The sequence below is a fragment of the Mauremys reevesii genome, linkage group 7 (assembly GCF_016161935.1).
Source record: "Mauremys reevesii isolate NIE-2019 linkage group 7, ASM1616193v1, whole genome shotgun sequence".
NCBI classification, from domain to species: Eukaryota; Metazoa; Chordata; order Testudines; family Geoemydidae; genus Mauremys; species Mauremys reevesii.
In genome coordinates this window covers 23,287,609-23,304,241 of record NC_052629.1, presented here as the reverse complement: position 1 = coordinate 23,304,241, position 16,633 = coordinate 23,287,609, and the positions used below count along the sequence as shown (strand labels likewise).

General features: G+C 38.7%; 1 protein-coding gene across 5 annotated transcripts in view; it reads right to left on the bottom strand.

Moving 5' to 3' along the window:
• MKI67 (marker of proliferation Ki-67) overlaps positions 1-16,633 on the bottom strand; it is a 44,414-nt gene that overhangs the window by 15,629 nt on the left and 12,152 nt on the right. For 4 of the 5 annotated variants that reach the window (XM_039482075.1, XM_039482077.1, XM_039482074.1 and 1 more), the window contains 10 exons: positions 15,205-15,286; positions 15,006-15,121; positions 13,485-13,554; positions 11,842-11,911; positions 9,773-10,021; positions 8,074-8,985; positions 7,283-7,527; positions 6,035-6,617; positions 3,062-3,177; positions 82-253 (listed from right to left, as the gene is read on the bottom strand). In XM_039482075.1, the coding sequence (XP_039338009.1) occupies positions 82-253; positions 3,062-3,177; positions 6,035-6,617; positions 7,283-7,527; positions 8,074-8,985; positions 9,773-10,021; positions 11,842-11,911; positions 13,485-13,554; positions 15,006-15,121; positions 15,205-15,286 (2,615 nt within the window). The remainder of the gene's footprint in view (positions 1-81; positions 254-3,061; positions 3,178-6,034; positions 6,618-7,282; positions 7,528-8,073; positions 8,986-9,772; positions 10,022-11,841; positions 11,912-13,484; positions 13,555-15,005; positions 15,122-15,204; positions 15,287-16,633) is intronic. The other variant, XM_039482079.1, reaches the window with a different exon arrangement.

Here is a 16,633-nt window from a genome sequence, read left to right as displayed (position 1 = left end):
TAGAAATTGCTTTTATCAACCAACATGAAGTGAAATAAGGCAAGAATTATGTGGCTTAATTTTAAAAAGTGTGCAAATTACCTGTGAAGCTTTCATTTATATCCATGTTTTGTTTCAAAGCACAATTCTTGACCACTCTAGGGGCCTCTCCAACCAGCTTCACTGTGGTGGTATGAGCTCTTCCTATCACTATTGTAGCTGGAGAATCTGCATGACCTGTACTAAAATGACCCTTTACTTTTCTTGCTGGAGTCTGTAGAAAGAAAAACAGAGCTGCTCAGTAAGTGAGAATTTATTGTAATAACCAAAACAGCATAAGAGCCACACACAAACCTGCACCAGTGTTACTGTGCATTTTTAAAAAATGGATTTTTAGTTTAAATTGGCTTTTTTAATTAAATGAATTCAGGTTTATTTTTCTAAATACAGTAAATCTAGAACCAGAGTTTGTTGATGTACTAAACCAGCTCTTGATAGCAGTTGTCTCTTCTGCAAACAGAGAAAGTTTTCTTCACTTCAGTTCAATAAATAGTTCATGCAAAGCTAAGAAAGCAATTGGGAGATGAAAAAAAAATCAGGAAAACTTGTTTTCGTCTTCCAATCTACAAATAAAAACTTGATGTGAGTGGATGATCTTGAAGCACACAATGACCAGAATCAATCAGTTCAATTCATTAACTATAGATAATAATTTACTGGTTAGTTTTAAATGCAAAACATGTTTTGACAAAACTCTTATGTATTCCAGCATGTTAAAGGTAGTTATACTGAACTTCTAAAAAAAAATTTTAAAATACCGGTTTAGTGCATTTTTAATTGAATTTCCATCCAAATAGAGCTTGACATATCACAAGTATTCTTGAAATACAGTGTAAAGCAGTTCTCAACTCATAGCTTGCATGCAGCCCAATTAGCACACAGCTGCGGCCCCTGTGTGCGAAAGGCTGCAGGTAAGTCCAGGATCCCAGGTTTCCAGCTGCCCGGGGGGAGGGGTCTGGGCTGCCCCGCCACCTAGCACGGGGGGTGTGTCAGGGACCCGCCGGGCCCTGCAGTCCCTGAGGTCCAGGACAGCTGCTCGTCCCCAGGGGCCTGGGCAGCCACGTAGCAGGGGACTGGGGCGGGCGGCTGGCCCAGCCCGCGTGGTGGGGGTCCTGGGATCTGGGGCAGTTAGCTGGCCCTGTGGAAACCTGGGGACACCAGCCCGCTCTGCAGGCTCCGCCCCTGCCCCCGCATGGCAGGAGTCCTGGGGTCGGGACAGCTGCATGGGTGAGGGCAACCAGCCAGGGGAGGCAGCCCACACAGCAGGGGTCCAGGGTTCAGGGTCCTGGATCCCTCTGTCCTGCCAGGTTATACATTTTGGGCCGTATATGCAGCCCACAATGTGTACTATGTTGAGAATCACTGGTGTAAAGGCTACATCTAATTGCAGATCAACATGTTTTATTAGTTACAAAGCAATGGAAAAAAAAATCAACCGTTCTTTAGGAAAGCAGCAATTAAGAAATACAAATAAAGATTAAAATAAATTATTGAAATATATGTTTCCTGCTTGCTGATTTCAATCAATCACTTTGATTTAAATCATTCCACCCCAGTCAGAGCAGTATAAAATGTGTATTTGGCCCATTCCCTATCACAAAGCTTTTTAAGATTAAAACAAATTTTTGTAAGGCTCTCTATTTTCATTTTTCTGCTATAATTGTTCCTTATAGTTCCCATTATGTGTTAAGTTTGGGAAATGGGGAGGAAGAGAAAAAAACCTTACTCTATCAATGTTTTGGCACCCAGAATGGGAGAACCATTTAATGGTGACCTCAAAGGTAAAATTTGGCTAGAAATATGTCAAAAAGCAATGCCTACGTACTAAAGTAATCAACTTCTAGAAAACTCTGCATACAACAATTTAAGAATTCAAAAAGTTCTGAATAAATCAACATTTTCTACTGCTTGTTATAATCAATTTCCTACTGAACACAAAAGTTAAGCTGCCTCCCTCTTTTCCCCTCCTGGCCCTGCAGGTGTGACTACCTTCCTTTCTGCTGACAACCCAACAACCCAGATTTTAGACAAAGGCCCAGTTTCTGTGGACACAAAAAGTCAAATTCTGGGAATCAAACTGTGTTTACAACATGCTACTGCAGAACACTAATACGGAACCACTCTACTTAACTGAAGGAAAATTTTCTAAGTATTATTATGACAAAATTAAAATTTATTAGAAATTCACAGTTTCAATTGTACTAGAAAAGATTCAACACACCGAAGCGGACTAATTATCCATTCCACATATACTCCCCGCAAGTCCTTAAAATAAGGCAGAAAACAATATATTATAGTCTTTGTACAACTGAATAGGCAGAAAAACAGACGCAATAGTGCTTTCTTTACTAAGGCACATTTAACAGAAATTGCTTTGTAATATGAAATAATTGTGACAAGAGTTGTATATCAGTCCAGAAACAGTTGTGTTTCCAAAGCACTTTTAATAAACAAAGCATCTCCCCCTTCACTACAGTTACACCGGAGAAGTAGCAAACACAGGACTAAATTCCAAAGAACCTTAGACAAGTTAGAGCAATAAACACCTACGTTTTTATTGTACTAATAACTTTAAAGTCCTACATTTCTAGTCTGTCGATACAGGAAAATATAAAACTGGGTGTGTGAGAGAAGACGATCCACAAGACCTTTATCTTCAGAAATGGTCCACATTATAAAAGAGTTTGAGATCACCGATAACCTTGTCTCTTCCATTAGTTCTGCTGAACTATACTATATCTCACTGTGGATATCAAAATATTTTAAAGGTACACATTCTTTAGTTTCAATTAAATCCTGTATTTAATATATCAATACAATAAAAAAAATGGTGCAAATTTGGCCCTGTCCTTTCACAAATCAAGAAGGAATATTTGGAATCTAGCACATTTAGAGTCATCCAGGAGATGCGTATCAGTGCTCGAAGGCTATTTAGCAGACAAGGAAGTGGATTAAAAATTTATTAAACACCGATGAGGCTATGCATTCAGAAAATAGTACGGTTTATTTTAAATAAAAATACCTTTGGTGATTTTGTTAACTTCTTGGTTGATTTTCCTTTGAGAACACATTTTTTAACAGCTTTTACTTGTGGTCTTGCAACACCCAACTTCACCACTTCTGCCCAAGATTTTGCAACTGGAATGCAAAAAAAAAGAATTAGATTGAGAACAGTTCTCAAGTGTGCAAACAGCAGTCCAGAGTTATTTCCTCATAATTCCCATATTTAAAGTACATTTCCTATGGAACTTTGTTCAGATTGGTAATTACAGGTGGAGGTGGCAGTAACACTTATAGTTGAGGTTGTATAACACTTTCCATTATAAGGCCCTATTTTCTGTTGCTTATATCTTTGCAAAACTTTAATCATTTGCTTTGGAGCAAGGACTTGAAATTTGGCTGCTGGTCCTTGTGAAAATCCACCCTATTTTGGCAGAATTATAGGCTTCTGATAATTGCTATTTGCACATGCTCAGAGGTTTATTAGAGGTAGGCAACAAAATTAACCAAAGATTCCATCTACACTGGGTATGCGCTGTCTCCATCGAGCCCTGTGCCAGCCACATTTGAGCATGCTCGTGACCAGGGCTGAGCAAAATATTCTACAATTGCTCCTCTAGAGATGATAGCCAGAAAGGGAACAGGAAAGTTTTGGACAGACAGGAGCAAAGTGGGAATGGAACAACATACAAGGATAGGAGCAGAGGGAGAAGACTGGTAAGGATAACACCAGGGTTTATTAATCTATGGGTTGGGACCCCAAACTGGGTCACCAAAATGTTTCAAAGGGTCGCATGGCAGCTCCTGTCCCAGAGTTGTTTGGGCTAGGTGAGCCACTCCAGGAACTGCAACCTCTGGGGTCCCAGCACCACTCAGGTTTGGCCCAGCCATCATGATAACAGGACTCTGGGTAGGCCAAATCTGAGCGAGTGGCACTGTAACCTCATTAGCCTGGTTGCAACTCCATTCACACAAATTTGATCCAGTTATGGGAGTGGGACTGAACCTAAGCAGCACTGCAACACCAGAGAATGCAATGCCCAGAGCCATGAGCCAAGCCCAGCCAGCCCACAGTTCAGGAGCTGCCATTGTGAGTTCTGGGCAGGTCCCAACCGAAAACACCCCAGGTCTCCACCTCAGACTATTTATTGGGTTGCAACAGGCCATACACATCTATAAATGGCTCCTGTGCTCAAAAAGATTGAGAACCACTGGTTTATACAACTACAGCACACTCTTCCCCATAACCTGGAGGCAGTGGGGGGAGGGTGAAGAGAGAAAGGAAGAGACAGGATACCCAAGCAGCCAAGTCCCTGTCAGCAAATAGCTGCAAAATCCACTGGGAACGTGCATCTCCTCCACTCACAAAAGATAACAGCCTACTCCTACTACCAGTTACTATTAGCTCTGCTGGTTAAGGTCTGTACTGTGTATCTAAAAGTTCCAGTGGGGTGGGGGGGGAATATGATTCCACAGGATGGAATTTATCATCTTTTCAATTTGCTTTTTTAGAAAGCTGAGGAAATTACATTTAAAACTATTTCTAAAGAATTATTAGATTACAAAATCAAGCAATAAAAAGTTGGGGACTGCCAGACATAAGATTATCCATCCACTCTTAATTCAGTCAATTTGTTATATGTATTATGACACTTATTAATTACATGTTCATATCCATTTCCCTCCCTCCCCCACCACGCAAAGGACTCCTGTAGACAACTGATTAATTCCCTTAGCACCATCCATCCTATGCACAGAATGATGCAGGACACCTGCCTCATTTGTTGAAGAAGCTGAAAGTATGTAGTGACCCAAGCAGGGGGCCTGCAGGAACAGAAAGGATGTTCTTGTGGTTAAAGACAACTGAATGTCATCTTAGTGAAATTGATTCTATTCTAAGGCTAACACAATGCAGGGGAGTAGTGAGTAGGGGGGTGATTTTACCTCTGATGATATAGATACTAGAATACTGCATACAGTTCCAATGTCCACATTTTAAAAAGGATCTTGAAAAATTCGAGAGTATGCACAAAAAGCCACAAAAATGACTTGAGGACTGGAGAAAAAGCCTTACAATGAGAGACACAAAGAGCTCAATACGTTTAGTTAATTAAACAAAAGTTGAGAGATTACTTGATTATAGTGCTGGAGTACCCTTCACTAGGAGAAAATACCAGATACTAAAGGGCTCTCATCCAACAGATAAATGTATAAGAGCCACCAGTGGCTAGAAGCTGAAGCCAGACAAATTCAAGGCACAATTTTTTATTAATGAGGGTGATTAACCATTGGAATGAACTACCAAAGAAAGTGGTGGTTTCTCCAACTCCTGAGGTCTTTGAATCAAATCTGGATGCCTTTCTGGAAGTTATGCTTTAGTCAAACGTGTTATTGGGCTCAATACAGAGATAACTGGGTGAAATTTAATGGCTTGTTATATACAGGAGGGCAAACTAGATAATCTAATGGTCCTTTCCAGCGTTAAACTCTTCAAAGCTATATTCAGTGCCAAGTTTGGATGTACAGAAAATAACACATCGCATCACATACTGAATGATGAGGATTAAATTCATCCTGTGCACTAAAAAAGGCAGGGGTTTAGGGATGTAAATATCGGTTAAAAAAGTAAACCGGTTAAACAATTAAAATTATTTCGGTTAACTTAGGTAGCTGTCGGTGGGGGGGGCCTGGCATGGCCGAGGCTCGGCTCCCGCTGGCTGGTGTGGCATGGCCGTGGGCCCGCTAGCCCGGTCAGGGCTGGGGCCGCTCCGGCCCAATCCAACACGGGGCCACTAGTATTAATGATAAAATTTGGTTAACCGGTAAGCCTAATGCTTACTGGTTAACAGTTTACATCCCTAGTGGGGTCATGGAGAAAATATAGTATGTGATTATGTAATTAAAGAACATCATAATGCATATGCATGAATTAATGGCTTCTGTTCAGTTTTTAAAGAAGCATTAGTAGTCTCCAAAATCAACTACTTAAACAAACCTAGCAAATTGGCTTTAGAAGCACCACTTCTTCTTTTAGAATGAATTGTTTCCACAGCATCACTCCTCCTCTTCATGGGAGTTCTCTTTGCAGAAAATCTTATACTACGCCTTATTAATTGTTTAGGTGTAGTTGACACAGACACCTGATGTTCCTGGTTAATATGAAAAGATTCAGGTATCTTGACTCCAGTAAAATCTCCATCACTTTCCTTAACTTCTGTTGCAGCAGTACCCTGCTCCTTTGAAGTAGGAGATGGTGTGCTAATGTGAGAAATAGAGAAACGTCCTTTTGTGAATGGTGTATTTGATGGGGAGTTTGCAGTGAGCTTAGGTGACATTTTTTCAAGGGCAGGCAGCAAGGCAGCCGGGGACCTCCTGGCGGGCGGCGAGGCAGCCGGGGACCTCCTGGCAGGCGGCGAGGCAGCCGGGGACCTCCTGGCAGGCGGCGAGGCAGCCGGGGACCTCCTGGCAGGCGGCGAGGCAGCCGGGGACCTCCTGGCAGGCGGCGAGGCAGCCGGGGACCTCCTGGCGGGCAAGTTTTTTTGTGATGATTTTTGTCTCTGCAAATGTTCTGAAAGATCCTGATAGGGTTAAAAAAAAACAAAAAACAGCTCTCTCACAAAGTAGAAATACAAATTCTAACCTAATTCTGAAAAGCACATGCTCAACATATCAAATTAACTGAAATAAACTTTGTTTTACTCATTTAAAATAAAATTTGGAAATTAAAAAGATGTTTAACATTTTCATTTCAAAATAGCTGTAAAAAGGGTAAGAAATGAGAATTGAAGTAAATCATTTATTACCTGAACGTAGGTTAAAACTTCAATTTTAAATAGTTGTGTTACATATCTTTTACTAAATTTAATTCACAAGTTGGTGGAAGCAATGCATAAACATTTTCAGGCTACAATTAATTTGTTATTTTGTAGCTTATGGCATTTTATTCCTTTAGTCAATTTTCAGTCCAAGTTGCAATAGTTTCCCAATAAATGTCAATTCCAGTTAATGTAATTTATAGTAAAAATACAATCTCAAATAAGACACTGATGAGCTGGCCTTCAAACATGGGAGTTCAAAAATACTGAAGAGCTAGTTACACTGGAAATAGCTGTATTTAAATACCATCTAAAGCTGAAGGTACAGTATCTACATTACCTCATGTATGCCTTTTCTGTAATTTTCAAACTTAAAATTTCTATTTTGTTTCCTTGGTAATGTTTAAATTTTCATCTTTAAAGTTTACCTTGATTACAAGACGTTTGAATCCCTGTCCCTTCTTCAGAACTGCACGAGGTGAATTTCCAAATGGTAAGCTTAACCTTGCTGGAATTGCACCTCTTCTAAGTGGTGAATTGGGTGGTAGACTTTTATCAAAAAGTTCGGGACTGAGATGACCACCAAAGGACACTCTCTTTCTTTTCCCAGAAGGCTGATGTAACAACTCAAGCTCTCCACTTTTCCGCTTTTGAGGTAACCTCTTTGTCTCACCTTTTAAAAATTACAATTGAAAAATGTCTTCAGATATATGAAGAGTCAAAAAACATTACAACATATAAATTTAAAATGAGTAAAAATTAATTTCTAAGTCTGAAGCACATTTCAAGCCACATTTAATGAGCACAAATCCTTATTACTTAGTTTTTGCATGATTCAGTAGATGTAGTTACATTCACATTTTCTCAAACAATTTCAATGTATTTATTATGGTTAGCCATAATTACATACACCTCTACCCCGATATAACGCTGTCCTCAGGAGCCAAAAAATCTTACTGCATTATAGGTGCAACTGCATTATATCGAACTTGCTTTGATCTGCCGAAGCGCACAGCCCCGCCTCTCCAGAGCGCTGCTTTACCACGTTGTATCCGAATCCGTGTTATACTGGGTTGTGTTATATCAGCGTAGAGGTGTATACAATACTTAAGGATATATGTGCAGCAAAAAAACCAAAACATTTTTTCACTTACATAAAACATGATAGTCTCTCCCAAATAAATTTAAAATATAGCTCCTAACCATACAAAGTATTTACCTGACTTTTTCTCTTCAGTAGGTAGGCTAGAAATATTTATTTCTGATGCTACTTCTTCATCTCTCAGAAGTGCAACACTTTCAGAGCACCTTCTTTTTGATGACAACCTGTGAGGTCCCAGTACAATATTAGCATCTTCCACCTCTAATTTCTGTTGGTAGTTCTCTGTGCTCAGCTTTTCTTTAACATCACTACCTTTAATATCTACATTCTTGTAATGTTCTTGAGATGGATCTCTCTCCAATGTTTCTTCAGCCATCTTTCCAGAGCTCATTCGTCTTCCCCTTCGCGCTCCAGAGTGATGTTTATGGCTAGCAGAAGATTCATCTTTCAGTGTTAACCTTTCCGGAGTTAATAACTCTGATAATGGACTTTTATTTGAAATTTTTTTACTTTGTCTAACACTCCCTTTGGGGCTTTTGGAATCACTATACCCAGGAGAAAATCCAACGGTTTCAGAATCTCTCTCCTTAGTTATGCTAACTGAGTAAGTCTCATCATGAATTTCTTTTAGCACTTCTTCTGCATTTAAGGATTTTCTTGGTGTAAGCTGTTTACTATTTCTCTTTTGCTTTGAATATTTATTACTTTTTCCCAAAATACAGGATTCATTCCCACGAACACTACTGCACACTACATCTTTCTTTTGAATTTCATTTACAATTTCTGTTGCTTTAACTCCTAATGATGGATCTTGTCCAGTCTGTGGTTCACCTGAATTTGCAGAACTTATTTCATTGGTCTTAGAATTATGTCCTTCAGTAGAAATCTGATTAAGTTCCACATTGTTTATTTCTTGTTCTTTAACTTTAGACTGTTCAATATCTTCACCAATAATTGTCTCTTTTTCCTTAGTTTGGGTCTCTTGACCAGATGGAAATATCAATAATGAAATTTGCTGGGCATTAGTCTCTGTAGAATAAATATAAAAGTAGAAAACAGAAGTTATTTTACATTTGGTTAAAGAAATATGTTGTAAAGAAAGACCCTAACTAGCAAGTAAAAGAAAGGCTTGGAAAGTAATGAGTTATATAAAGCCAGAAAAAATGAAGTAAGAAGCATGTCTGATTAAAAGAATAACTAATGAAAAAGGGTACGTTTCTAAAAAGGTGGCTTCTGCAGATCATTTTAAACAAAAGAGCCAACATAGACCTTCTACCCCACATACCAGTGTGATCTCAAAAATTAGGGCCCATGATGCAAAGGAAAAACTGTTGGTCAGCAAGGAGGGAAAGAGATAGGGAGGAAAAACCTTGGGGAAAAGAGGTTGTAACTCTCATCTAGATTAAGATTGGAAATAAAGGCGAACTGTCTCAAATTGGTGTTTAGCTGAAGTCTGTACTTGGGGATGACATGACTTTTCTTAAAGCGTATAAAAAAGGTAAACTTTGCTAATACCTGCCTCATAATGTTGGAGCTGACAAATATGAGTCTCAGCACCCCTGGATTTAGCCCGTTTGATCAAATGCTTATAAATGTTTTGTTACTCTTTGGATATAGTAAATTGTTTATTAATTAGGCTTTGTAGGCCTGTTTAGAGCAATACTATAAATTCCATTTGGCCTTTGGATTTAATAAAGGAATCTATGGTTAAATTAGTGTTGTTCTAATATCCTGCATAAATAATAATAATTCCTACAGTGTCCATCAACATTATATCACCATCCTCTCTCTCTCTTTTTTTTTTTAAATATATCACCTGCTTGTCGTGGCATAAGTATCTCTTCGTTGCCATCTTTCTGTGTTTTCACATCAATCTCATTTTTCAACAATTCATAAAGTTTGCTAAAAGGAGACATCTCATTTTCTCTTCTGTTAGATTTAGCTGTTCTGTATGTTGATTTAGGTGTTGCATGTTGTTTGGCTGGTACAACTCTGGAAATATCTTCCTCAGTGCTTTGCTTGTCATTTTCACCAAAATTTTGGCCTTCACTTTCTATGTTTTTATCTAGATAGTAATAAAGGGTAAAAAGAACCTTATACATATATATTTTAAAACTGGAGGACTGTTATTAAATGGGTGGAAAAACAGATTTTCTCCTTGGACAAGATTTGCTCTTTTGAATAAAGCAGCAGCAACACCAATCGGGGTTATACTGGGATAAAAGATCAGCACTAAAGTTTTGCCCACTAGTCAAGCTCTGTTGGCAACCAATTTGAATTTTTCTAATACATTCATCAGTAGTTAAATTGTTTAAGCTAATATTTAAATTGTATTTAGCCTCTAAATTAGACTTACATTGAGATACAGCAGTTCATACCTCAGACATATCGTCTATCTGCAAAATCAATTACTGCATCATTATGGTTCACACAGGCTTCTTAGGGTTTTGTCTACATTAGACAGGTGAATGGATGGTAATTTCAAATCAGTTGGATGAACCTGATTGTTAAAACTCCAAATAAGTTTGTTTTAACTGATACAGAATTTCCATGGTAAATTAACATCTGGAATCTACATTGATTCTGTGACGCATGATTGTGGCAACTGCCACTGAGGTCCTTCCCCTTGTCTCAGCATTGCTTGAGGCCAGCTTGGATGGCTGCTGACAAATGCTGGTATACCTTGACTTCCCTGCTGTGATTGGAAGAGTTCCTCACCCCACAGAAAAATGATGGTGCAGGATCTCTCAAAGGACCATGCTGAAGCATATAACAGCTTTTCTATAAAATCTTTTTTTGGGGGAAAAAAAGCACATTTTGTAATTAAAATAGCTCAAACTGAGCTCCATGCAGAATGTAGTATAGCATTATTAGTATGGGGCAGGCAGATTGTGGACAAGGTGACCCTTAGACCTTGGATTTTGAAAACAGGTGTTGATATGAAGAGACGGGACACTTCAGGAGAGACTGTTGCATTACGGGTCAGTAGTGGGAAGACATTTTGTGGTGACAGTGTTACCATGATCGCAGGATGTGTCCACAATAGGTACTTAATCTATTGTGCTAACATCAGTTGAGACCTACTCCTACTTGGTACAGGGATAACTTGCATTGATTGACCCTCTCTGAAAAACCCATTGTAGCAAATCTGTGTGGATGAATGGGCACGTCCCACTGACTAAGTACATCAGTCAACTGATCCTAGTGTAGACAAAGCCTCTATTTCTCCATCTACTGCAGATCTACTGATGGTGAGTAAAGGTAGCAATGCTAGCACAGATTTTGAATCACTGTATTCTATAGACTTGCTCAGGGTTAAATACTAGGGTAGAAAGCCCACAGCACCTCTGCATTTGCACGATACTAGTGGAGCTGCACTTGTGGTGGAGAAGTTTAAAAAAAGCCTAGACTACACACAGACGTATGGGCTAAAATGTGCAGTTCTGCTCCGAAAAGCAACTATAAATGGCATCTTCTGAATTGATGGATCTTTTTCTTGGGTGCATCCAAAAGCTGTAACTTTATAATCCATCATAATTTTTTTTAAAATTTTCTCTTCCTATTAGTACTCAAAAGCAGATATAACATTTGCTATGGAGAGTAATGATTCTTTTCTACCTCAGATACCAACTGAATTAGTGAAATTTTAATTGCAGTGGTTAATTTTGTCCTCAACTATACTGCTGTAATGCCACTGAAAGGCAGAATTTGGTCTGCCAAATCTATCTATTAGGTAACATTAAAATAAAAGTTCAACTGAGGTAACAGGTTGACTTGTAAAATGAATCTTTAGACATTTTCCCATCTTCTTTTTGCAAACATACTAAGAATAAAATGTGACTATATAATACTGAAAAAAGCAAACTACATGAAACAACTACCAACCAGACGTATGAGGACTTTTAGATGTTGGGCTCTGTAATTCCACTTCTGCCACCTGCTGAACATGAAGAACCTGTAAATTTGTACAATGTTATGATAAAGCAACATATTTTTATCACAAATACAGTTTTCTATGCTACATTTTCAGAAGATTACAGAATTTGGCCTCTCTTCATAACCAAGACAAATTTTAATTGAGCACCAGGCTTACAAAAGAAATTTAAATCCACGCATTATATGAAATTTTACAGTATTTGAAGATGGTCACACAGGTTACTACTTGAGTAAGACATCTGAGGCTCTTGAAGACAGTTTTATAGTTTGTCTTATTTTTGGAATAGTCGTTAATTCCAAAAGAGACTGTAGCCTAAGCATGCATTACAGCTACATTCTGATAACTGAACAAAACTGAGATGATATGCTTATTAGATTTCAGGGCAGCCTGCTCATCAATATAATAAGACGCCAGGATTGTCACCGTAAAGCCTAGAATGTCTGTTGAGCCAGCGTGAAACATCGGAAACAACTACAAGCATGATTGAGAGTTCTTTGTTTAGAGTATCAGGTTCAATCATCACTGGCATTTGTGGTCTGTTACAAAGTTCTCAGCAATTTTGACTTTATGAATTACATCTGTGCGACAGCACAAGCTTTCAGCTACAGTGGGCATGTACTTATCCCATGCTAAAGTCCTAGATCATTGTGATATCAGAGGTAACAATCACCACCCTTATTCCACAGCTAATTTGTATGCAGGACACTGCACAGATAACGGATTACTTGGCCCAAATACCACACCTATGTGACAATATGGGCTTTCAGATAGTAGTTTAAATATAAGAATTGCAGCCTACATAAGTGTTTCAATGTTCATGACAATCAGCTGATTAACAATATCCCTACAAGATATTCATTTCAACAAGTATTTTGATAATATGGGCAAGAGACTGTAAAAGAAAAGGTTAACAAAACCTGCTAGTCATGAAGATAAAATTTAAAAATGTATGCTTTGATCAATCTTTAGAGAGACCTCAACATTACTTTAATGTAATGGGGATATGGAATAACAATCACAGATTATTTTCTAAAAGAGGCTGTTCACAGTTTTGCGGACAAGCTTCCCAGTTTTGCTAACTTAATTCCTTGAGACTGTCATTGGCCAGGAAGATAAAGAGACATGTCATTAACAACACTGCATTACTTATCTACTGCTATTCAGAATAAGATTATATTGAAAGCAAGAACACTAGAAATACTTTGACACAGGGACATATAGCTATGATTTACTCCTGTAATTCTTAAAATGTAAAAATTAAGGTACAAGGATCTCAAATGTCTCAATACCTCTGTACCCTGTCCTCTCTTAAAACAGCCAAACTGTTTTTAAAAAAAATCCTTAGTTCTGATGCTAAGTTTAGAGTATTATAGTTAAATATTTACACTGCTGAAAACTGACACAAGCCATATGAATTAGTAAATAGTAAGAAACCAATATTTCTCAAGAGTTTCTTCACAGCTTCAATCACTGGATTAGCGTGTGATGCCAAGCTAATAGGGAAGATAAATCACTAAAACAATACTAATATGACATGACAGATGACACCATGCATATGTTCAGCAAATGTAGTCAGGGGCCTTAAAATTACCTGTAGGGTTTCATTTTTTGGAGTTCTAGAAAGTCTCTTTCTTGGAGTTGATTGAGGAGGATATTCAAACCTGCAAAAAAATTAACAGAAGAAAACCTCTTTGCTTATGTTATATTTATGATGGCTAACTGTAAAACATACATAAACCCTGTAGTAATTGTCCCCTTCCAGCAATAATACCATTATTTAACTGGTTATAAATTGCACTGAGGCATAGTTGTGAATTTTTCTCCAAAAGTCTGTTGTAATAATTGAGCCTACACATCTACCCTAATTGTGACCTCAATTGTGATATCTTACTTTCACATACTTTTTACAATAACCAATAACAACAATTGTTCATGGGAAAAGGCATGAAAAGGAGACAGAAAGACTGAATTAATCCAAATAAAAAGGCTTACTGATTTAACTTAAGGACTGTGTTAAGATCAAACTTGGTAAACATGAGAAACGTGAACCAAAATTGGTACTTCAGAAACTAGGCCTAATTGTTGGACAAAATAATGCAGGAAGCACTATTCAACCACTACCTTTTGAGGTCCTTAAAGAAAGAAATTTTGGGGGAAAAATTGGCTAGAGGAGCAAGTTTCATATCCATGATATGAAACTTGCTCCTCTCCTGCCATCTCCTCGGACCCTAAGCCTTCATCATTCTGATCCTGAGAGATGTCCTGACCAGACCAGGCCAGAGAGAGGGAACCAGATGATATCACCACCTCTACCAGCTCATCAAATCCCAACCACCACCTGAGATGAAACACAATTGGATTTTAACAACAGCTGCAACAGCTCTCAACTGACTTCTTTTTTCTCCTCAAAGGACAATTATTACAATTTAATCTAAGATATGTCAAACAAGGGGGATTTTCCTTCTAAAATTTCTCTCCAGCTAAAGGGAAAAATGAAAGCCTTACTTAGTAGTCTACATTTCAAAGCGTTTCAACTATTTTTCCTTCCTTTATCTTAATAAAGGTATAAATGATTTTTAATGGTGCGTTTGCTATGGTTCTAAGCAGGCTGTGGTCTCTATATGCCAAACTCCAAACCTTGTTTAACACTGTTTAATGTTGGACAATGACTGCATTACATCAACACCTTTGACTCTTTAGCCCAGATATTCCATCTGAATTAATACAACACATCTAACCTTAGGAGAAAGTCACATCAGGATATCAAGACAATACCGTCATGAATAGCTTATTGGTAAATAGTTTAAAGGTGACATAATGCTTTAACAGCCCATCTTTCTGATCATACTATGCAAAAACTCTTTAAGGAAATATGAAGCATGAAATTAGATTAAAATAAATTTTAGGGAGTAAGAAGAAAATGTGTAAACCTCAGATTAAAGGGGGAAAAGATACCCTCTTTGTCTCTAATCCCACAATGAGATGTGGGTAGGTGGACCCTTAGGGAGCACACTGAAATCAATTGAGCTCCTTGAAGATGTAAGAGTGTGCTTTTGTAAGTTTCACTACAAAATCAGTGCCATAGTTCCTTGCCTCCTTCATTGCTACTGACCTGAAAGAACGATCAACAATAGTGAACACATCTCCATGCTTCAGATGTGCAGGTTGCTGAAAACTGTTACCATTCAATTGTGTTGGATTTACAGTACTTAAATTAATCAAGATTGCCTACAAATGAAACAAAAATAGCTAGTTCAGTAACCTGAAGAAATGCAATTATGGAATATAATACAATTAAAAACAAAACTTACCTCCTTGTTCTCATTGACTTCAATTTTACAATGTTCTTTTGAGACCTGAGGCAGCTGTATGCGGATATCGCACTCCGTTTTCCTTTGGTTGAAAAGCACAACTTTAGTTTTAAGCAAGTAATTAAGAGAACAGAAAAACTTTATTTTAGAGAATTTGCTTCTGAGCACGTGATCATTTAATATCTGCAAAAATGTTATGATGCTGTTTGAAAATGCAATATAAAAATATTTAAAGTCAGCACAAGGACTGTGAAAACCTAGAGCAAATTTTAAACTAAATATACACTATTAAAATTTATAGCTTCTTAAACTAAGAACTAGCTGGATATATGTCCACCAGATGCACGTACATAGACAATTTTGAAAAATCTTTCACTACTGCACAAGCACTGTTGCAGCTCCACTATTGCTAGCAACAGTGGAAAATTTCCCAAAAAAATCAAAGACAAAATAACTACCAGTAAGTTACAGAAGATTTCTCCCTCCCACAAAAGATGGTTACTCACCTGTGTAACTGTTGTTCTTCGAGATGCGTTGCTCATATCCATTCCAATTAGGTGTGCACGCGCCGCGTGAATGTTCGTCGGAAGATTTTTACCCTAGCAACACTCGGTGGGTCACCCCCTGGAGTGGCGCCGTTATGGCACCGGATATATACCCCTGCCGACCCAACGGCCCTTCAGTTCCTTCTTGCCGGCTACTCCAACAGAGGGGAAGGAGGGTGGATTTGGAATGGATATGAGCAACACATCTCGAAGAACAACAGTTACAAAGGTGAGTAACAGTCTTTTCTTCTTCGAGTGCTTGCTCATATCGATTCCAATTAGGTGATTCCCAAGCCTTACCTAGGCGGTGGGGTCGGAGTGAGATGTTGCAGAATGCAAAACTGCTGAGCCAAATGCTGCATCATCTCTGGACTGTTGAACCAATGCATAATGTGAGGCAAAGGTGTGAATCGATGACCAAGTAGCTGCTCGACATATATCCTGGATGGGAACATGGGCCAGGAAGGAGGCAGATGAAACTTGAGCCCGAGTAGAATGGGCGGTGAGGTGGCTAGCCGGAACGTGAGCCAAATCATAGCATGTATGGACGCAGGATGTTACCCAAGAAGAAATTCGTTGGGATGAGACCGGAAGGCCTTTCATCCGGTCTGCCACAGCTACAAAGAGCTGAGGTGACCTTCGGAAGGGTTTTGTTCTCTCGCTATAAAAGGCGAGAGCCCTGCGAACGTCTAGGGTGTGCAGCTGTTGTTCCCGTCACAATGCGTGCGGCTTTGGGAAAAAGATTGGGAGGAAGATGTCTTGATTGACATGAAAGGCAGACACCACCTTAGGGAGGAAGGAGGAGTGTGGTCGCAGCTGTACCTTGTCCTTATGGAATACTGTATACGAGGGGTCCGCTGTCAAGGCCTGAGGCTCAGATACTC